The 22,746-nt window shown below is 43.8% G+C and overlaps 1 protein-coding gene and 1 long non-coding RNA gene across 2 annotated transcripts in view; both read left to right on the top strand.

The window, feature by feature from the left end:
* The window catches only part of LOC136049712 (uncharacterized), a 134,030-nt gene that overhangs the window by 38,759 nt on the left and 72,525 nt on the right, over positions 1-22,746 (top strand). The window lies entirely within an intron of this gene.
* On the top strand, positions 1,652-14,790 carry LRRC38 (leucine rich repeat containing 38). The gene is given in 3 exon segments (XM_065738163.1): positions 1,652-1,677; positions 1,679-2,400; positions 12,932-14,790. Coding segments are annotated over 3 exon segments (1,002 nt in total). The 3' UTR covers positions 13,186-14,790.

Consider the following 22,746-nt stretch of genomic DNA (forward strand, 5'->3'; position numbering starts at 1 on the left):
GGAAGCTCGGTCTTGTTCCTACCCCTGCCACTGATATGTTCTCTCACAGATTGTGCCTTACTGTCTGTAGTCTCCCATCTGTGAAACAGGCATAATAACACTGAGACATCTTTGCAAGGAAAATGTCAGAGTCTGATTCTGTGTGCTTCATAAGGGGGAAAATAAAGGTCTGTACAGAGGGACCCTCACATCCTGCACGTTGGCACTTCACCAGAGATCCATCTATCTGTGTAAAGTTAAGCACCTTGTTACTGCAAGACTTTAGGTCAGATGTGCTTACTCACAGGTGACAGGAACAGCTTTATCTCTGACCTAAAGACTGAACTGAGTTAGAGAGGGGCAGAAAAGCCGTAAACTACAGAAGTGTTTGCAAGACATGGCCTTCACAGTTTACAAGGCATCAGTTCTGCATGAGGATCACCAGTTGCAGTTCGCTGGTGATGCAGATTCATGGCGTGAATCCTGAGCGCAAGAGGTATTTTGCATCTTGTTCATCTCAGTGTTTTAAATCATCACCACAGGTGTTTGACAGGACTTGGCCCCTGAGGTTCAGAGAGGCAGCTGGAAGTGCTCCCTTGGCTTCTGTCCCGTTTGTGACTGTTCCCTCTTTGTACCCACCTCAGCATCCTTTTTCTAAGTTCCCTTTTACCCGCTGGATTTCCTCCCTTATACACTGGGCACTGCTCAGCTTGTGCTGTGAACCTTCAGCTTTGCAGTCATGAAAAGTAGTGGGACTGGTGAGAAAGGCTGTGGGTTTTTATCAGGAGGGGGGGAGTGCGGGTCTTGTTTCTTCAAAAGAAAATCATTTACAGAAGGATACAGTGATACCACTTTCTGTGTTCAAATTTAAACTTGGAGTGTTTGGGGTGACAGGCCATCTCAGATAGCAATTTTTGGACCCTAGGCAGAATGAAAGATGCTCTGAATTGTTACGAAATACCCTTAAATCAGAACCACCATCCTCTGGCTGACCTAGCTGAAGATCTGAGCCAGTTTAGTGCTGGACAGTCCCGAAGCCATCATAGAAAGTAGCTGTTCTGGTCATTGAAACAGGAAGCAAAACATCCTCATTTCTGCGACCGGATTCCTCATTGCCACAGATGATGTTCCTTGGTTAAAAGGTAAATGAGTCTTATTTAAGTAATGTTCATGTCCTTGCTCTAAAGAGGGGGCATCCAGAAACAGTCTCTGCCCCTTGCCCTTGGTCCCCCCTCGCTGCCCTTCTGCTCCCTGTTTAGGAATAGAAAAGAGTGTGTAGCAGTCAGCAGGGTGCTTGCCACCCCTCACCTCCGCTTCTGGGGGTACTGCTCACTGTGATGTCGGTGTGGGTCAAGAAGCAAAATAATGGATTTTGTTACCTGAAGGGCTCTGGAAGCGTGAGCTGTTGCTGTCAAAGGCACAGGATTAGGTGTGATTTCCAATCTGCCGGAATATGCAGCAAATATGCAAACAGGCTCTCAGCTTTTTTTAGCTCACAAAAGCAGGGGAGTCCTTTGAAAGGTCCTCGCTTTTACCCAATCATCGCTCCCTCCCTCGCATTGTGCAGCATTATCATTCCCTGGCAGTGTAAATCCTCACATATGCCTGCCTCCCTCTTGCCTTCAGCTTCTCCCTCCCTCCCCCTCCCCAGTGTGCTGCCATCGGATCTGTGATGATATGTGATCTCCTGGATACAATCACACACACACACAAGTACCAGGCACCGCTGCTCGGCTCAGCAAAATGTCTTTCTCATAGAAGTGGTGCTCATCACAGCTTCTGGATCCTTGACGATGTGGCCATGCTTTCCTTTCTGCCTTCTACCTTTTTCTGTCTTTGCCTGCCTGATCTTCTTACCCGTGGGTCATCTCTGCCCTGCTGTCTGTAGCTGTATGGACTACCACACCATAGACTGCCGGGATCAAGGACTCCCCAGTGTTCCCAATCCATTTCCATTGGATGTACGGAAACTTCTTATAGCCGATAACAACATCCAGGCAATACCAGCTGATTTCTTTATATTTTATGGAGACCTAGTCTATTTGGACTTCAGGAATAACTCCCTCACCTCTTTAGAAGAGGGCACTTTTAGCAGTTCTACCAAACTGGTCTATTTAGACTTAAGCTACAATAATTTAACGCAGCTTGACGCCGGGATATTCAAATCGGCAGAAAAACTGATAAAACTCAGCCTGGGAAACAATAACCTGGTGGATGTGGATGAGGCTGCTTTTGAGAACCTGGAACAGCTCCAAGTGTTAGAATTGAATGACAATAACTTACAGAGCCTAAACGTGGCAGCCCTAGAAGCGCTTCCCTCCCTGCGGACTATACGCTTGGAGGGCAACCCTTGGGTCTGCGACTGTGACTTTGCCAATCTGTTCAGCTGGATACAGGACAATGCCTCTAAGCTCCAGAAAGGTAAAGCTCTGCTGCTCCCAGCGCAGCGTGCACGTTGCTGTGTTATGTGTGTTCCCTTGGAGGGAAGGAGGGCTGTCTGTGTGTCCTGCCTGCAGTGACCCAAACTGCCTTTTGGTCAGGCTGTAATTGCATGCTTCCAACAAATGAGTCCGTTAAAATGGTGTTGGTTTCTTTTTAGCTGCAGCTAAGGAATAAATCATTTTGATTTATAGGCTGAAGTTGCATAGGCAGTGAAGGAGCCTTTTCAATTTCGTTGTGCCCAGAGCTGATTCTCTTCCAGACATCGGTTTCTTCCCGGTAAATACGTTCCACAACGAGCCCTTTGAACAGCTGAATATCCCGTGCCAGCTCCTTAGGAAAACTGTGCTTCCTCTCACTTTCCTAGTCAGCCATAAAGCTGCTACAGAAGAGCTAAATCCCCGTTTCATGCAGCTGTGGCTCTCAACCCTTATTTTGTTGTGATGCTCTGAAACCTTGTTTGGTATTTTGATTATGGTGCTTTTATTAAAATAGCACCGCTTCCAATATTAGGAATAAATGAAAACGCTCTGGGACATCCTAAATGCAGGATATACAGGTCAGGAATTTGAGCTAGTAATTTTCAGAAAAGCATCGGGGGAAAAAACATTAAAATAAAGAAGTATTAAGACTGCCACGTTTCCCATCAGACCCCAAAGCCACCGCTGATCCAGCTTTAGCAGATCACCTCACAGTTCACGCCTCCCAAAAAGCACCAGGGCTCCCACTGCTGCTATCGAGCTGCCTGGCTGCTCAAAGAAGGGAAAATGTAAGAGCTGCCACGGGGATATGGGGGTGCAGGAAAGCCCTGGTGCCTGGGCTGTGCCTGAGGGCTGTCCCTGCAGATGGTGAGGGGTAAAAGGACCTGGGAGAAGAGCTCCGGAGAATGGGCTGAGGTCAAGGAACTGCTGTCTTGGATCCACATGCAAAAGGAGGAGGTCTTTCCTCTCAGTCATCCATTTGCAGTCACTTATTCAAGCTCTTTCTGTGCTCGTGACCTTGAGTGGCAATTTTTATTACACTCAGCTAGGTTGCCCTAAATACTCTGAGCTGTTTTTAAATATATAGATATGTATATATATATCTATTTCAAGGAGGAAGCAGTTTGAGGAAAAAGTGATGGATTCTTTTCTGCCTACCTGAGTGAAGCTTCTCCCTTTTTCCCTTTTCCCCTTTTCCTCTTTCCCCTTTCTCCTATTCCTCTTCCCCTTTTCCCCTTTCCCCTTTCCCAGCCAAACCGGGTGCTGTTCTCCCGCATCCCCCCGTGCCCCAGCTGGGGTTCCTTCTGACCCAGACATTTGCCTCTCTCTTAATGGCACTCTTGCCTTCCCCCCATGCTTTCCTTCTTGTCGCGAACTTTTAGCACCTCTCTTTGACCCACACTGAGTCTGTTCAGTTTGAAAGAGTCTGTCCCAACCCATTTCTCTTTCTTTTCTCCCTGTCAGTGCTCATCATCTTATCAACTTCTTACGTCTAGAAATCTCAGATGATTAAGCATTATACTAGTATTGTCTGTGTTCCCCAACTGCTTCAGTATTTCTTCTCATTCAAAATAATGGAAGCTGCATTTTGGGCACACAGCCCAACGGTTACCAGCCCACTCAGGTCTCTCAGAGTGTCAGTTTGATTTGATTTGGGAAGAGAAGAGGGAATTAGCAACCATTCCAATGGTTTCTTCTCAGGGCAGTTCCTCCCTTCCCATCCTGGCCTCAGCTGTGCTTTGCTTTGCACTTACTGCAGGCTCAGGGCTGCTGAGCTCCGTTGTTTGTTGGCCATGCTTGTCTAAACCCCTCTGCCTAGCATTTCTGGGAGCATCACATCTTCCCCAGCAGGAGTGGGGTGAGCAGCTCCCAGGCTCAGCTCTCCTGCTCCCCTGGACACTCATTTGTGCAGCAAACGCAGAAAAAGTAGGGCAGCAGCACTGTCTGCAAACACTGCCAAAGAAATAGACAGGAATACATTTCCAGGGCCCAAGGAAAGAACTTTACCTTGGCTGTATGCTTTTCTTTTATACTGCTGCAAAAAGCATTTCTATTGCATGGCCTATGTGAGTGGAAAAGGGAAGGGTGAAGAAAGAGGTTGGGTGGTGCTTTTCATCTCTTGATTTTTTTTTTAAGAATATGCTGTGATTAACACTACAGAACAGTTTTGTGACAGGCTGACATTCCCCAGACATGAAATGACAAACACTGTGACCTGGATTTACTGAGAAGGGCAAGAATAGGGGAGGATGAATGACAGTAACCATCAGGGATCCCCAGAACTTCACAGAAAAAGAAACAACACAAAGAGCTGCAAAGGCTCTATGAACCCTAGTGTGTATGTTTTCTTCTTGAGGTGCTTCAGAACTAGAAAGGAAAAGGATGTGCCAAAGTGAGGTAGTGGCAGAGGCTGCCCAGGGAGGTGATGGGGTCACCATCCCTGAAGGCACTCAGTGTGGGGATGTGGCACTGCGGGACCTGGGGGTTGGACTCAGCGGTGTTTTCCAACCTGACTGATTGTATGGCTCTATGAAAGTGGAAGAGAAACACACTCCAACCACCCAGCGGATGAAGTCAGAGTTCAGGACTGTGGTTTGCAAGTGTTGCTGTAAGATAGCAGTCCCTGGAGACTTCCAACTGGCAGCAGCAAGCAGAAGGAAAATCGGATGGGAGAAAGGCACTGCTGCAATTGTGCTTTGGGAACTCGTTTTGATGCTTCACATTGCATGACACTTAAACCAAAACACTCAAGCTGTACCCAGTCGCAAAGCCCAGCTGCTGCTCCAGCTTTGTGTTTTAGCACTGCAGTAAAACATCATGCTGGTCGAACCCACCCTTGGTTTTTTTGCGGAAGAAATGCCAGGATGCCTTGAAGATCAAAGTTTTGTCGATGGGAACTGAAATCTCACTAAATTGATCCTGAAACTCTCTACCTCTGCAATTAAGGCCTCTGGAGAGCTCAGTGATCTGAACAAAAGCCATACTTCAGCTCATTAGTTTCACAAAAGCCAGGTCCATTTTCTTTCTGGCATGCACCCAGAAAAAGCGTGTAAAGCTCTAACTTTGCTGACCTGTCTGACCAGCTGCCTGGAAAGACTCATCTCAGCTCTGCTGCCTTTGCAAATCTGCCTTGTGCACACGAACAGCTGGGATCTGCATCACTGGACAGCATTTATTCATCCAACCTACATTTCTAACTAAAGCGTTAATTGGCGATGAAAAAAGAAAAGTACCAAATTTGCAGGCAGACTTAGTAAAGAAACTGCACTCAAAGTTTTACTATTGAACTCAGCACTGTGCCTGCTTGAAAAAAGCAAACCTTATTTTTATATCTGAGAGAATAATATGTTTATATGTAATAATATATTTATATCTGAGAGAATAAATTAATAATGGAATTTTCATCATCCTTGAAAACTGAACCACATTTTGAATGAGGTTAATAACTGATGAAATAACTGAACTGCACAGGAAGGAGCTGTGAAGGTGAATAGAATGGTGCTGAGTGGGGAACACAGAACTGCTGTGGTTTTCTTCCTGAGGAGACCCATGGAGATTAAGAATATTGCATAACATCTTTTGGAAATGGGAAAGCTTTTGGAAGATCTCTTCCTTTCTCCTTCCCTTCCCTTCCCTTCCCTTCCCTTCCCTTCCCTTCCCTTCCCTTCCCTTCCCTTCCCTTCCCTTCCCTTCCCTTCCCTTCCCTTCCCTTCCCTTCCCTTCCCTTCCCTTCCCTTCCCTTCCCTTCCCTTCCCTTCCCCTCCCCTCCCTTCCCTTCCCTTTCTCCTTCCCTTCCCTTTTTCCTTCCCTTCCCTTTCTCCTTCCTTTCCCTTCCCTTTTTCCTTCCCTTTTTGGAACTCTGGGCCCATCCAGCAGGAGTGCTCAGCAGAACCAAGGTTCCTGAATGTACCACTGAAGCATTTCAATGCAGCAGGTGTCAGGGGAATGCGTTTTTGGGGAGAGGCACTGTTCGGAGCACACAGCACTACAGAACACGTTTATTGAACCCTTCTGAGCATCCCATGTTATTGAATGGGTCCAACTGGAGCACACATAGCAAAAGGAAATGCAGGCAGTCTGCAGCAGGCTTAGTAAAGTGCTCTGTAGAGCTCTGTTGCTGTTTACTTTCAGTGGACATGCTTTGGACAGCTGTGCCCACGACCTTGTTCACTAATGACTAATGCATTTTTAACATGACTTTTAATTAGCACTTAAATATTCCGTAGCATGTGACTGTAGTGTCTCCTTCATCTTGCCCTCATTTCTTTCTTTTTATTTCTTTCTTCTCAGTATCTTTAGAAGACCTTTTCAAGAAGCTGTATAGCATTTCTGGGACTGCAGGTGCAATGGTGCTTTCTCAATCTTTTGTGTTTAGTGCATGAGTTAAAATCATGTTCCTCCCTATGCAATACATGAAAAGTTTTGCTGCCCTCGTTCTCAAAGTAGTGTTAGAAAGACCTCAGACAATGTAGTGGGATGGTTCGGACTAAGCATCATGATGTGTACACTGATATTCCCAGAGTGACTTGAAAAATTTGTTCAGCATTGGCCAGAGACAGAGCAGGTTGCAATGAGACTGGTGGCAGTGAGACTGGTGGCAGTCAGACTGATGGCAGTCAGACTGGTGGCAATCAGACTGGTGGCAATCAGACTGGTGGCAGTCAGACTGGTGGCAATCAGACTGGTGGCAATCAGACTGGTGGCAATCAGACTGGTGGCAGTCAGACTGGTGGCAGTGAGACTTGCAGCAGCCTCTGGAGCTGGAAACCAACTGAATTCAGCAGTACTTGGGAGGTTCAGAAGTGAGTCAGTGCAGTGAGCGTGGAATGGTCTTTGTGAGCTGCTTTACGAAGGCTAGGATCCTTCTCTAATCCCATTCCAATCTAAGATATGCTATTAAATAAACGTATTCTGTAAATTTAAGAAAATAACATCTTTTTAGGCCCTGAGAGCAGTCCTTATTGGCTCACTGAGAGCCGTGACCATTGTCCTCAAAACAGTCTCACAATTACAGGTGGATGCAGTCTGTATGTAACCTGCTCACCTAACCAAAACATGACAAAACCACAGAGCTTTGGGAAGCTGTCTCGATCTCCCATTCTTAATCACTACCCACATTTGTCTGCTCTGTGGAGAAGGCTGCCTTAATTTCATGCACTAATATAGAACCAGGGAAAGCTTCAGCTAAGAAGGACAGGCTGTTCTGCTCTTCTGCCATTGCAGCCCTTGAGTTCTTCCCCAGGAATCGTACACATGTTGGCACACCACTGGGACAGAACATAATATTCGTTGTTTGGAAAGGAATTGAAAGCCTTAAGACTGTCCATTCAGCAGCTTTTCTTCTGCTCAAGCAGAAACTCCTAAGAGGAATAAGATTCCCTAACAAGCACAACAAATCTGTTTCTATATATATCCATATATAAATATATAATATGATATCCTAGTCATTTTCAGTAAAATGATCTGACTGCCAGTGGCTTTTCACTCTATTTCTACCTTCATAAGGATTTTTGGAGTACATCCATCTTTCACAGATCTCAAGACGTGAGGATAGCACTTGCAGTGTGGCACCTAATGTTAAACTAGATATTTAGGCATTGAAGCAAACTGTGAGTACCTTCTGATATCAGTGTAGGAAACTCTAGGGCATTTGACCATTAAAAAATTTATTTAGAGATGTAAAGATAGGCCTTGGGTTTTTTTTAAGCCTTACTTTTCTGGTAGCTTGAGGCTGACTTTAATGAAATTCCATCTCTCTTTGGAGGCGGTGCCCCTCGTGCCATTTATTAATACATCCAATACATCAGAGACAATGTTTAAGTAGACCAAACCTACAGCTGGGGGCAAAATACCATACAAGAAATTAAGCACCACATTTAAACATTTCCAGTGTGTGTAAACTGCATTCAGTGATATGGCAGAACAGCTCAATTCCACCCAAAAGGGCAAATACCAATTCTGCTTTTCCTAAAACACTTGAATAGCACGTGATAGTGCTCTTGCATCTACTGTCATGAGCACATGCATTACGCATGTGAGATTAAGCATGTGAGCATTAAGATTTCTCAGCTAACAGATAAAGAGCACAATACTGAAGTAATAATGACATTCAGAAGTTACCCAGGGAGACATGGATTAAGAAGTCGTTAAGTGTTATAAAGAAGCAAATGCACACAGTGCTTAAAATATCAGGTTGACCTGGCAAGTGATATGTGTTGCTGCTTGTCTCTCAACAAAGGAATATGAAACAAAGGCACAACTCAAAATACAGTACGTCAGCAGTCAAAATACGTAGGAAAAACTCATGTCAGATGCAAGGGCAGGTAGCTGGACTGCAGTCAATGGTTGAGCCAGTGCGCTGTTGGAAGCTTTGTGGTCCTACAGTTCCTATGATGAACACAGTTGAATCACAGCTACAAATATCACTGTTAATGGAGGTTGGTGCCTGGGTTTTTTTTTTCTATTTTTTCTTGAGACAGAAAGATCACTGTGGTTATCACTTGGAGCTCTGCAGAGCTATCATAGGTCTATTTTCATTAATTTACAAGGGAATGAATTATTAATCATTTGTATGTGGTTTTGTACAGACTGCTTTCAAACTGCATTCATTTTCTAAGAGTTTCATCTTCCCAGGGGAAGTATTTCAGCCTGGGACTGCAGGACATCAGAGCTGTGCACAGTCCTTTACAGACACAAGGTGTTCAGTAGGATCTAGCTGCAGCTGAAGTAATTGCTAGAACTGATTTGAAGCCCTATGCTTCAGCAGAGTTACAAGCCTCCGATGGCATGGCATCTCAAAGTCATGTTCCTTAAGAACCTGTGAGGGAATTTCATTGAAATAAACTTCATCTGGAACCCCCCTGCATGACTACAGTGGATAAAGAATCGCAGCTGACTTCTTGTCCTGGAGCTCCCACAGGTCCACACTTCCCCTGTTAGTTGGGCGATGGGTTCCCCTGGTTCCAGACCCACATTTTGAACTCATTTTTAAGTCCCTCGAGTGGGACTTCAAAGCCTTCCCATTTGAAAAGCAAACAGTGCATTGCATCTGCAGTACAACTACAGATGATGTAGCAGAAAGACAGAGCGCATGACATTGTCCTTGAGACAGCTGGAGTTCCTGCAGATAATGCAGTGACCCTGACCGAAATAACATAAGCTGTGTGTTTATAACATGCTCACACTTGTTATTTCATTTACACATTTGTTTGGTGACTCTTTGAACATGTTGTGGAAGCAGGGAGATATATATCATCAAAAGTTTTCTTGCTGCAGCCAAGCACCGAGTGTCGGGCTTCTTGGTGATGCCCTTGGCAAGAAACCCAGCTGATTTCTGGAAGAATGAGTTGGGTGGGTTGTAGAGAATTAAATGAATATTCGTACTGTGAAAAATAATGTAAAGTCAAAGTGAGAGAAAGCAGATGACCGAGATCAAATGGCACTGGAAGTGGTGTGGGGGTGTGCAGAGGCTGCACGATGACGAAGAACAAAAGGGATCTGTCGCTGGGCATGGATGTCATGGGACAGGTGGAGCACGGAACATCAGTTCACTGCAGACTGGATTCTCATTTCTTACAGACAACCTGATATTGTCTGATGTAAAGAAAGTTCCATAGTGCTATGTAAGAAAACAGATGCAATGGTTTTGATTACGTGTTGCCCTAAGCAGCCGTGCTCGTGGCCTTCATATTATGAAGGTGAAGCCTGGTCTAACACTGACTGCATCTGCTTTGGAAGGAGGCACTCCTTGTGTTAGTGAAATACAGCTGCTTGGTGCTGGCATCTGACTTTTGGTGCTGTATTTTGCTTATAGACATTGATTATTTTCAAAGACAAAGAGTTCTGCAAAAACACGAGGCTCAGCTAGCACTTTGGGGGTGGAGAAGAAAGAGAGCAGAAAACTCCCTTCTTATCTGCTTGTTTGGGAACATGACCTAGATTTCAGTACCCATGGCTACATGGAGAAAGAAGAGCTTTTTTATCCTTCTATTGTCCAATCCGACTCAAAACTCTCACAGTACTCTGGTTCTCATAGCAGGAAATACCTTCTAAGTGACTTGGTACGTTGCATTCTGTGTTAGGTGTAAGCATCCAGGAGCAGGAATAGAGCTCAGAGCCCACAGAGCGTTCAGGTCCGTGGCAGAGCTGCTGCTGGTGATGGTGCCTCTGTTTGCTCGGGGGTCCTGGTGCAGTGCTACCACAGTAAGCTCCTTCCACACACGAGTGCTGTGTGAATTAGAACAGAGTAGAGCCATAGCTCTCTCTTTTCTTTCTTCCTCCCTCCGTAATATATTCTTTTTGTACTTCACTTGTGGAAATTTAGGTTTGGTGCTTCAGCCCATCAAGGCCACTCCAGCACAGAGATCGTTTATAAGCTGACAGATGAGGCTGCTATGGGATTTCTTTTGCAGCTGGCCCAATATAGGTCAGTATGTAGAGAAAATGGCTTTTTCATGTTCTTGCTGTAGGGAAAATGGAATTTTAGGTGGCATATCCACTTGGACCTGGCTTTTCTGTCAAGACTTTGCAACACTCTCTTCCTGTTAGCCAGGAATTTCCTCTTCAGATGAATTTTATGCAGCTTGTACTCATTTTATTGCTGTTTCCATGCAATAGAACTGCTCTTATGACTCACTCTGATTTATTGAGAACTTCTTTGCTTTTCTAAAATCTGCCAAAAGAGACACTGATCTTGTTGTCCAAGCCCAGGGCTTGTCACTTCTCCATTATTTCTCATGGATTGGAGCAGGGAAAGATGACCAGCCACATCCTCTTTGGTTTGTCACTTCTATTTCCCCCTATTTATTGAGTTTCTGTTCTGAAGACAATAAGGACATGGTGCTGCCAACCCTAAGCTCTCACAGAAAGCTTTGTACAGGGAGCTCTATGACGAGCTGTGCAGTGCAGGAGTGTGTTCTTCCTCTCCCATCTGTGCAGGCACAGGCACACTCTGGGGCTCCAGTATGTCAACCTGTCTACAAGACACAAGATAAATACAAATACTGCAGGTTCCTTGTTTCCAAAAGTCTCAGAGGATGTCTGAAAGCAGGAGGATCCTCCACCTTCCAGGCCAGGAGGTTTCAGAGCACGTTGCTGCACCATCTGCCATGCTCTGGGCTCAGAGGAAGAGCGTTGCTTGTGTTCAGGTGGCAGCCTGCCTAGAGGAAGCTGTTCAGCCTTGGGCAGATGACTGTTGTCCCATTCTGCTGGCAGCTTTTGTTATGCTGTGGGGGAGAGGAGTGTGAAAAAGGAGGCTAGCAGCAGAACTGCAGGCAGATAGAGGGTGGCCTTTAGGAGTCAAAATTGGGTATGCTCATCATCATTACAGGGCCATGTAAGGCAGGGTGATAAATGAATCCCTTCACTGGCTTGGTTAACGCTCCCTGGCAGATCAGCACAACAGCTGGGCTGCATCCAGGTAAGCAGTCAGGTTTGCACCACTAGCACTAGAAGCCCGGGGTTGGTAATAAAACCTAATGCACTGTAGCAATTCAACCACAAAGAAAACGAAAAGCATCAGAGCAGAGGCACACATCCCTTCTGCACCTGGCAGTGTCAGCATGCTGGAGCTGTGTGATGGGAGCACCCCATGCTCTGTGCACACTGCAGTGCAGTCAAAAGCTGGGTCCTATTTTGTGATCATTAGCAGACACAGAGTAGTGCAGTCAAGTGAACCAGCAGCAGTTCTCACGTCACTAATACACATTTCTCATATTTCCCCTTACATTCATATCCTCAACAGCAGATAAAAGCTGTCCTGCTAACAGCACTACACGCTTGATTCCTTCAATGCTTGCTGCATTCTTGCCCTATTTTTATGTTCTCCCTATTTTCCCTCTTGTAAATGAGGAAACTGGGGATGTGAGCTATGCTTTTAGTCCCTGCTACCACATTATATTCCTCACCATTTTTTAAATTCAGACATTTTTGCTTTCACTATGAAGAACGTGGCTCTAGGCATTCCTCAGTAGTGCAACGAGGCATAATATCTGTTAGTCTGCATATCTTCTGAAGAGCTGGAGAGGAAAGGTTGAAAGAGGTCAGAGTCAGATGTGCATCCATTAAACCTAAGTTGTCATTTTGACCAGAAGAAAAACTCAAGTTTTGTGCATGGAAATTAATTTTAAAAAAAAAAGGTGCAGAAGGCACCAAAGTGTGGAAGGAAATTCAGTATCCCTGTTGTCCTTTTTATTCAGAAACATCAGTGGGGAAATGGTCCCAGGCCTCCAGGCGTGGATGCATCCTGAGTTCAGCAGTCATGCTTCAAATTCTCAGGATCACGTCCCCAGGTCACATCACCTGGAAAAGCAAAAGTGAAACAGTGTCATGGGGGGGGGTGCTCCAGAGGGCTATGGGATGGCTTTTGGATAGTGTCGATTGTTGTTCTTTTCTTTATCCTGAATTTAAATACAAATTTATAAGCCTCAAAATAACCCTTAAAACATTTTCTTCAGGCATTCGGTCTCTGTCCAGAGCAACAGAAAGTTTCATCAATATTCCTCTGATTTGTTTCCCTCTCCTCTTCTTTGCAGGTCTCCATGAAATCCAGTGTTCCCTGCCTGTAGAAAATAGAAGAATCTTTCTGAATGAATTATCTGAGGTCAGCTTTAGTGAATGCAAATTTAGTTTGTCATTGACGGACCTTTTTATCATCATCTTCTCTGGAGTCGCAGTCTCCATTGCTGCAATTCTATCAAGCTTCTTCCTAGCAACTCTAGTGCACTGCTTCCAAAGATGTGCTCCCAGTAAAGATGACGATGATGATGAAGACGACAGTGAGGACTGAACTTAGTCTCTATACTTAAACTTCCTTGGTTTGTAAGTTAATGATAGATCAGCAGCCAAAGTCTGGGGAGAAAACTAGACTACAAGTTTTAGATGTGGATAGATTTAAAGGTTCCATACTGATTTCATGAAGGTCACGGGTAGGAATCACATTTTGCAGCTGAGACAGTTAGCTTTAGTTGCATATATAACCTGATGCAGTGAGACCAGATTGATTTCTGTCATCGTTAGTCAAACATTGCGCTTAAATTTGAAGACTGGAAGGAGAAGGGAGAAAGAAGAAAAATAAAAATAAAAATATTCCTGTGTTTTAAGACTGTCAGCTTCCACACTGTGCTTCTGATCAGATGCAGATCCTGTAAGCTTGTTTGAAATAAGCATTTGCAAAAGGGCTGGCTAGAGGGAGGCAGTTCAGCTGGAAATCTGGACACAATTTAAGGGTGTCTTTCCTACAGCAAATTAGTGGGAGACTGTAGTAAACTCACACACCTTTCCAAACAACAAAAGACAGTTATAACGATTCCTAGAACTGTGGAAAGCATAGTGAGGTTGTCATTTTCCCTATACGAGTCTTCTCTCTAGAGATGCATCCTTCGTTTGATGACTGACAGCAGTTGCAGACATTCAGCCAACATTTCCTTTTCTGTAGGCAAAAAGTGGTTCTGGATCTGAGTCATCCACTGCAGCTGCCTGACACCTCTTTGGCTACGGTGAAAATACAAACTATAACATTCTTCTGCATTTTTAGATGCAATGAAGGAAAGGAATTCCCTTCTGTGTAACGCTAGGCACAAGTAATTGTTGCAGTGTTCAGTCTCTTTAGTTATTTTAAAATGCTAAGGGCTATATTCTGCTTCTGATTATGCTGGAGTAAAGCAGATGAAGCAAACACCATGATCCTAACTGGCAACTGCATAAACAAGAGTGGAATCTGGCCCAGGATATTTCTGACTGTATCATAGATTTGTCAAAACTTGAGCTCTACTTCATGACAGTAGATATTTTTGTTAAAATGAAATAATAATATAAAAAGACATTTATTACAAGAGATTTTTGGAATAGTGCTGGACAGCTTTTTAGGATAAGTATATTTTTAAAATATTTGTAATGGAAATATTTTTTTAAAGCTCCGTGTATTTAAAATATTATCTAGAATAGCTGGAGGGCTTCAAGGAAGAAATAACATAGTGATAAACAATCTAAGGACCGTATGCTATTATCAAAGAGCTGATAAACCTAGCATCTATTTAACTACTGCAAATGCTATTTCTTCAAAAAAAACCCCACTCTGGTTATAATATTGCCTTGCTCAGTTAATATGAGTGGTCTTTCATGGACAGTTGGTTCCATATCTCTTGTATCAGTTGTGCTAATTGCTCACATGGACAGGAGCCCATTACATTGTGTGCTGAGGAGCAGTGTGGTCCGATGGACAGGGTGCAGGGTTAGGGCTTAGGACACCTGGCTGTAGATCCTGATCCTTGAAGACTTTCAGCAAATCACTCGTTCTGTCTGTGCCTCCATTTTCCCACCTATAAAATGAAGGTCAGAGTAACTATTTATCATTTTTAAGTGCTTTGAGATATGCAGAGAGGGGGCACTCTGTTGGGGCACTCTGTTGGGGCACTCTGTTGGGGCTACATACGTCAGGCTCAAGCAGCTCAAGCAGAAGCTATGGAGTCAATCTAATGTGATCCTGTATCAGTATGACTTCACTGACATCAGTGGAGTTGCTCCATTGGCTCACGGTCCTTGCGATGGGGTTTGCACCACGCTGAGGTTAAAACCAGGACAAGACTGTTTACTTCTGTTAGCTCTACAGCTTATTCAATGTGACTTAATGCTGCCATCGTTAAGATTATTATTTCTAAAAACACATTGAAACAGAATTAAGTGGGACAGTGAGAGGATGTTCTGTATCGATACTGTCTTCTATGATTCTTTCAAGACAAATGAAATGACATGATTTTCACTGTGTAGTGCCATGTTTAAAAATAACACAAATACATTTATAATTTCAACAAGAGCTTTCATGTTTATTTGTACGTGGGTATGAGAAAGAGAAAAGCAGCGTCTGATTCTCTTATTAAAGGGAGAGATTGTGCAGTATGGTTGGAAATACACAACTTGTTGCCTGGTACAGTTCAAATATGGATATGTTATCAACAGTTTTATATTTAGAGCTGTGCAAATTGTTCAGTGGTGGAACAAGAAACTGGGTCACACCTTTTTGTCTGCAAGTTTTATTATGGACTCAAAGCTTGCATCCAGTCCTACTGAGCTTTCCAGTGCGATACCAGTGAAGGTTCAGCAAATTTGTACCTTTCCTTTGCTCACAAATACATGGCTTTGCTTCATTATCCTGTAAGGTTGACTAATTTTGCAGAGGTCACATCTCAAACTCAACTATTTTGACCCGGTTCTGCTCTTACTTGCAGGTTCATCCTACTGCGATGCCTCAAAATGAAGATCTAGATTTGGTTTTAGCTTGTAGACTTTTGTTCAACCCAACATAAATCCCCGATTTTATTTGGAACTTAGCACCCCTCAGAACAGCAAGGAGCAGACCAAGCTGACACCCACATATCCCAGTGCAAGCTGAAGAGCAAGGCTTAGTAAAGCTTTATTTATGAAGCTGCTGTTCGGGACACTCCATCACATCAAAGTGATTTTACAAAGTATGTTTGTTGTTTTTTCCAGATAAGAAACTTTAATGATATTTTACTGATTAATGTCTGATTCATTAGTATTGAAGTCATCCAGTTAGGAATATTTATCCATTAGGATAAATGTAGGCATCAACAGTTTCATAGTATTTGTATTGATTTTCCATATTTCTAATTGCTAGTAAATGGGACAGAACTTAAATTTCGTTCTGATTGGGATCTTTGCTACTCTATATAATCTTCAGAACAAAACGTGCCCCCGTTGGTTTGTTGCCAGAACTAGTCGTCACCATGATGATTCCCTGCAAATAGAGCTGAGGAGAAAGTGTCCCAAGGGTTGCATTATTACTGCAGATCTCCCTCCATGGAGGTAGAGGCATGGAGGTCATCCCACCTCCAGCTCTGTGAACAGGGGAAGTCTCCCCGTGAAGGGATTTTTCTATGGATGAGATCCAGTGAGCTTGCACTCAGACTGCAGTAACTCCCACTTGTGAAGTTGCCAAGTGTAAGAGCTGAATTTAGCTCCCTGTGCAATACACTGCTAGCTGGAGAAACACTGCCCTGTGCATTGTTGTAAGCATGAAGTTGCAAGTTTGTCCTCCTTGACAGTTTTCTTCTGAAATGGTTTAATTTTTGTGATGGTATCTCCCGCTGTCAGCAACAAGCAGACATTTTACCTGCTTCAAGGGGAAGGAAAGATAGTATGCATGACCCAAATAAAATGTTGCAGGCTCAGAGCGCCAGGAAGCAGCTGTCACATTGCCTGCAGATATGTCTCCTTGATGAAATGCTGGAGTTTGGTATGCGTGAGAATCCAAAAAAGTGCAAGAAAGCAAATCTGCATAATGTAATTGAGATACAGACTGACTTTTTAGAAGTGTTCACATTGGTTTAAGAGAATAACTAATCCCCAGAACTATAAAATAAAGATCACCTGAAGCGACTGTCCAAACCTAGCATTTCATCCACAGTCAGCCAATATCTTTTTGAGACAGCTTCATCCCTGCTGTGGCCCTTACTCCGATGTGAACATTAGTGGGTCAGGTTTTGGCGTGGCATAAAAACATGTTGGGAAAGTACCTTGAAGGGATGGTTCTGGAAGCTCTTAAAGAGGAGCATACTGCTTGTCTCCCTCAAATGCATAGTACAGGGTGAGCCACTGTGCACTGACAGCTAACATTTAGCCCAGCTTACTTAGAGGTGACCTAAAATGGTCTTGTCTTCCAGCTATGGGAATGGCTGTGTGCAGTCACCTATAAATGTGGACAGGGTTGCACACACTTGTGCAGTAGAGAGAGTGTGTGTATAACAATACTAGAGCTTGCTGTAACTATCACCCCTGTAGACAGCCTCAGTGGAACAGCTGAAGCCTGATGGAGATGCTGAGCCTGAGACAGTCCTTCATCCCTAGAGGAGATCCCACTGTGCTGGCTTTCAAACCCATGGGAGCATCTGTGCAGGACTTTTTACTGATTCAGCATGTGCAGCCTACATACTACGTGAGTAAATGAACTTAGTTTCCAAGTGGTTAGCTGTCACACTCCTAACTTAAGCCCATGTTGGGATAGTTCCTGAATTGAATCATTCTTCTCGAAGGTACCATGGAATAATGCCATTTGTGCTCTAACCGGTTTTTACTGACCCCTAGCTGCAACTGAGTTGCTTTACTGTGGAGGTAAGTCATTGTGATTCATTTTGGTGAAGGTGTAATTGAAATTTCCTATTGTAGAGTAAGATCTGCCCCAGATTCTGAGTGCCAAGCAGCCTGCATTACGTGTAAGCTGCCAGAAACATTTCATGTCCCAGCTGTTAACGCTGGAGCAATATAACCTTGTGGCACAATAGTAGAAAATGGCTACAGCAGAACCTCTAATATATCATCCAGTGGTAAATGGTGCTTTGTAATAAAGAAGTACTCCAACTGCTAATCAGATTCCTACTCTCATCTTGCAGTCTTCTTTCCCCATTGTGTCTTGTTTCCTGTAGCTTGTCTGCATCTTAGACAAAATAAATCTAGCTTGGTACTATCTCTGCACAGTACAGCAGAGCAAATCACCAACACCCATCAGCAGCAGATTAGGAAAAACACTGTTTTGTTCATTTTGACAATCACCCATCTACAACTGTAAATAATTAGCAAGAGGAACCTATTGGATCTTAAACTGACAGAAAAGCAAAGCAGAGTGCCTGGATTATGAGGTGTCTCTCCTGTTCCCATGTGCTCTTATGGCCCACCAAGAGCCACCATGAAGTCACGTGGAATTGTGTAACGTTAGGCTAGCAGACATAATGTGCTTTTCTGGGAGTTGTCAAAAAACATACAAGTAAACACTTCAGAACAGGCTTTTACTGTTGGTTTTGTGGGAAGTGAAAAGTTTAGAGGGAGGTGAGCAGCAAATGAGGAGTGAAGAAGACAGCTTGGGCTAGAGTTGTTCAGCAGTGCTAAGTTTGCTTCACAGCAGCGTTGTTTAGAGGGCAGAGCTGCTTTCTTTCCAATATTAAGTAAGTTCTACAGGTTCATACCTTCATGCCAGGTATGAAATGCATTGCCTCTTAAAGAGTAACGTGCTCACAGCACCAGTTGCCTATTGGAAAGCTTTAGTTTTGACTCTGAAATGCAATGTGTCACTTAATAGGCCATACAAAAGTCTGAAAGTCAGGAACACCTATACAGACAGTGGTGCTGGTGAGATGTGCTTCAGTTGTTTCACCAAACTGAGGTCATTCTTCGAAGCTGCTGTCCCTGGAATGTAAGCGGTTGGACTTTGACTCTCCCTTTCTTTTTCTTTCACCACCACCAGTGAAGGAAAGCACAGGATAGAGGCATTGTACAGCACCTTACAGACTCCCCTTAGCTACAACAGTGAGCAGAAATAGGATTGAGTTGAGCAGTAAAGCCAGCTTTGTGACCTTTGCTTAAAATCTGAATGTGATACAGTCTGGCTATCTGACATTCCAAGGCATGGCTTGGTGGTGCTGTGGAGGGCTCTCTAATTAGGGCAAGTGTTGAAAGACTTTACAGTAGAAATGATATTTAGTCTTCGTGGTATATAACAGGGAATGAAATGGCTGTGAACATGTTTGACAAACAGTTGTGGTCTCTTTTTGCCCACCAGTTTTTCTCGAATTGAGTGAATGTCGCTCTCTTAAGAGTAGATTAGGTTTGCAATCTGCAGTGGGTTAAAGTATTACTCTTTATCCTTCCAAGATCTGGCTGCAAATGTGAATTTGGGTCACGGAAGGAAATGACCAGAATAAATCCTTTATGGTCATCTTGGTCAGATGGGCAAACGCACAGAGGTGCTCTTATTAACAATATAAACTATTCTTGAAGATGGAGAAATACTCCAAAAGATGCCATATAAACGTGGCACCTACTGGTCTTATAAAAGGTTAACCAGAGATACAAGCAATCTGTAAATATCACTAAGGAGGAGAATGAGAGCTAGTTAGGCGATGGTGTAATGATTTTGGAGGTGACCCTAATTTTTGAGTTATTTATTTGTTGGGTATTTGCCTTAATTTTAACACGGTGATGTTAAAGCCTGAGTGCTGGCAGAGGAGGTGTGGAGCAGTGGCAAGAAATTAGAACTTCTGTATCTTCATGTTGCTCTGTGAATGGTTTCACTGCTTCCTTCCCATAGCAAGTCCCAAATGTCATTGTATTAGCCAGCTTCAGGTAAGGCTCTGTGTAGAAAGTGACATAGAAGTATTCTGCATTTTTACTTTACCGCTGAACGACCGGAGGTTGGAAACTCTAAAGATCTGATTGTAAATCTTGCTTCCAGCAGTGTTAGAATTTTGAAGCGGGTCTGAAGTGAGGGATTTTAGAGCCTTTTTAGGGATTATTTAGTCTGGAATGGCTTTTTTTAACAACCAGTTTAAAAAACCTCTCAGTGCTGGATTTCAGCTGAAAGCAGGGAGCGTTCGAACCGTAACCTCGTGAACATTACAGCATACGACAAGAAGATCACTACAAATTTAACACGGTCTAATTTATGTTATTCCTGGGGGGAACAGAAGCCATTAGGCTGGGAAGTTTGCACTGTTTTCAGAAGAACCATTCCAGGCAGGCCAATTTCCTCACATTCCTTCCATAGTGGCATATGGGATGCAGCTTATTCACTGCTGAGCGACGTGTTCGTGTGTGTGCAGTAAAGGAAGTCATTGCTTTCTGCTTAACCTGAGCTATGCTTTAACAATAGCAATTCTAGCTGCATGTTGGCCTCAGTTCTCATTTCACTACTGCGTTATTTGGGATCTGGTTGCTATCTGGTGAAGATTGGTAGGGTTCCCTTGGTAGGGCCTTTGGCAGTGATGCATGTTAGCCACTGGAGTTTGTGATTTCTGCACTGGGGAGTGAATCTAATTCTGTTCAGGCTTACAGCTGGCGTTGTTTGGAGACTGCAGGCATTCTGTGCAGAGACAAGTCCCGTAGCTTTCCAGATTCCTTTTGGGTTTGGTGGCATTGCTCTCAGGTCTGGGAGAGGGGGATGTGACCTGACTTACTGTAAACTGACTGCAGCCTTGTGTAGCTGACAGCAACACAGGAGTTGCCATTCGAAGCACACTCTCTTGATCTGATAATCACTGTACGTCTATGTCCTAGTTTGATGATGGATTTGTAATGAATGTCTTTAACCTCAGCCTAGCCCAACCATCTGCTCTGTGAAGCAAGCTGGCTCTTCAAAGCCATTTTCTGCTTCAAGGTGTCTCCTTGTAGTCTACAGAGCAGTGACTCAGCTCCTCCCACCAGAGCAAAGCAGGATTGCAAGTGTGTCTGTTGCAAATGCCCATCAGGAAACACAGCTTGCACAGAGCACAGCAGCTGGTTACGTTGGTAACCTTTACACTGAGGTGAATGAGGGCTTGTTGGAGCTGGTAGTGTAGGCACCCATGTGTCCTCAAAAGGAAAGGGGGCTCGAGTAGTGCTCCCATCAGCCCAACATGTGAGCACTCACCTGTAGAGCCTCCTGCAGAGCGCTGCAGCAGAGTTTAGCAGTGCTGCTTGTCAGCTGAATCCCTGAGAGATGACACTAATCTCTTGAGGGACATGTTAGATATGGGAATGTTCCACTGCTCTGGTCTATGAAGAGAGAGATTTTCCTGTGTATAGGATTGATGATCTGATTAAAACAAAAAACAGAAATAATTACTTTCTTGGGGCTAATCTATTGGAGGAGTATCTTTGCCATACTAGTTTAATTCATTACTTTTCTGATTTTTAGGCAAATTATAGGAATTTTAGACCAATTTCTTGGTCTAGTTTTGTTTTTAGATGATCTTTTTTTTAACAGAAATATTTGGAAAAGCTTTTAAGATATGGAGTTATTAATTTCATGTATGTATCCTCATTTTCATCCCTGCAGCATCACTGAGTTCACACAGTCCCTAGGGCACTACGTGTAAGGCAGCATGCTCTGACAGCATCACCTGTCATTTGCACAGCGTTACCATTTAGCTGGCCACTTTCAATCTTTGATTAAATCAAACCATTACTGAAGAGAAGACTCTCCCCACTGAGTTCAGTGATTACTGGATCATTTTTTATAGAGCAAAATGGCTTTGGATTCTTCTAAGCACACGTGGCCTGTGTTTTCACGTGAGGAGCTTCCCACTGAGCTAGGTGTCCATTTGTCCATCCTGAAGTTCATCTGTTCTTTTTTGAGACACAGCAATTGAGACCTCCCTGTTAACACACCATGCTGTTCCTGCAAGCCTACAGGCAGCAGGGGAAACCCAGTGCTTATTCTGCCTCCACAAGCTTAACCCTAACCCTGATAAATTTATCTCCTCCTGTTTCACAGATATCACCACATATTCATGAGACTTAATTCTTGAACTTGTATGGTGACTGTCCATCTTGCCAGATGGCTCAGAAAGGGAAAGTATCATTACTTCATTTAATGGAAATGATTTTGAGGTTGTATAACTGCTCTCCACCTACTTACTGTTGTCACTAATGAACTTTTGTCAGCCCTCCTGGATTTCAGTCTGCATTCTGTTCCACTGCTGCAGAATTAAGGATGTCCAATCTTAAATGGAAAAGTCTAAGAAGCTTTGTCTCAGAAAGTGGCATGGGAGACTTGTCTTTTTTTCCCATGTTCATTACCAGTTGATCCCCCCTGCTGGCACCTTCAAATGAAGTGATTTAAAATGGATGCGATATTAAAGCTTTAAGATAGGGTTTTAAAATAAATGAAATGGTATCAGGACTGTAATAGTAACAGCTGCTGTGTCCATCAGCTGGATGGTGGAATTAACTGCTCCATCAAATCCCGCTCTCTCTGTGCTTTGCTTGTTCTCTGTCCCTTCTGCCCCTTCACTAAAACTACAGGATAAACTCAACAGAGGTGGTCCACTGCTGGTTTATCAGGGAGAAGGAGGGAGAAAACTTCCCTGAACTGACAGCACAGTCAGTTGCAAAATGCAGATTCAAATCCCAGGTCTGGAAGGAGCTCAGGTGCAAACCTTGTGCATGTTTCCCTACATGAAAGATCCAGGGGGGAACTTGCTGTTCAGAGCACTGCTGTGTTCGTCATGGATGCCAAGTAGCTCTGCAGGCAGAAGTCCTGCCATCTGAGACTGCAAATGAAGGTGCTTTTCTTCAGTAAGAAGGAGCTTCTGTGTTCTAGATGGGATTGAATATTTACCTTGTCAAATATCTTTCATCAATACTCTAGCTTTGGGGAAAAGAAAGGACTTGTTGCTGCTGTCATGTCGGCTCACCCTTTTGCTCAAACCCGTTCCAAAGAGCGATCAGCTCGCCTGTCAGAACTCACAAGCAAAAGGATTTATTTCCAACTCTCTGACTCATCTCAGAAAGCAACTTGTGTTTTCAAAATGTCAGTTTGCTTTTAGACTTTGACCCAAGTTTTTATATAAAGTTTAACGAA

Source organism: Cyrtonyx montezumae, unplaced genomic scaffold, assembly GCF_038088225.1.
Source record: "Cyrtonyx montezumae isolate F1298 unplaced genomic scaffold, pur_monq_1.0 scaffold_21, whole genome shotgun sequence".
Classification (NCBI taxonomy): domain Eukaryota; kingdom Metazoa; phylum Chordata; class Aves; order Galliformes; family Odontophoridae; genus Cyrtonyx; species Cyrtonyx montezumae.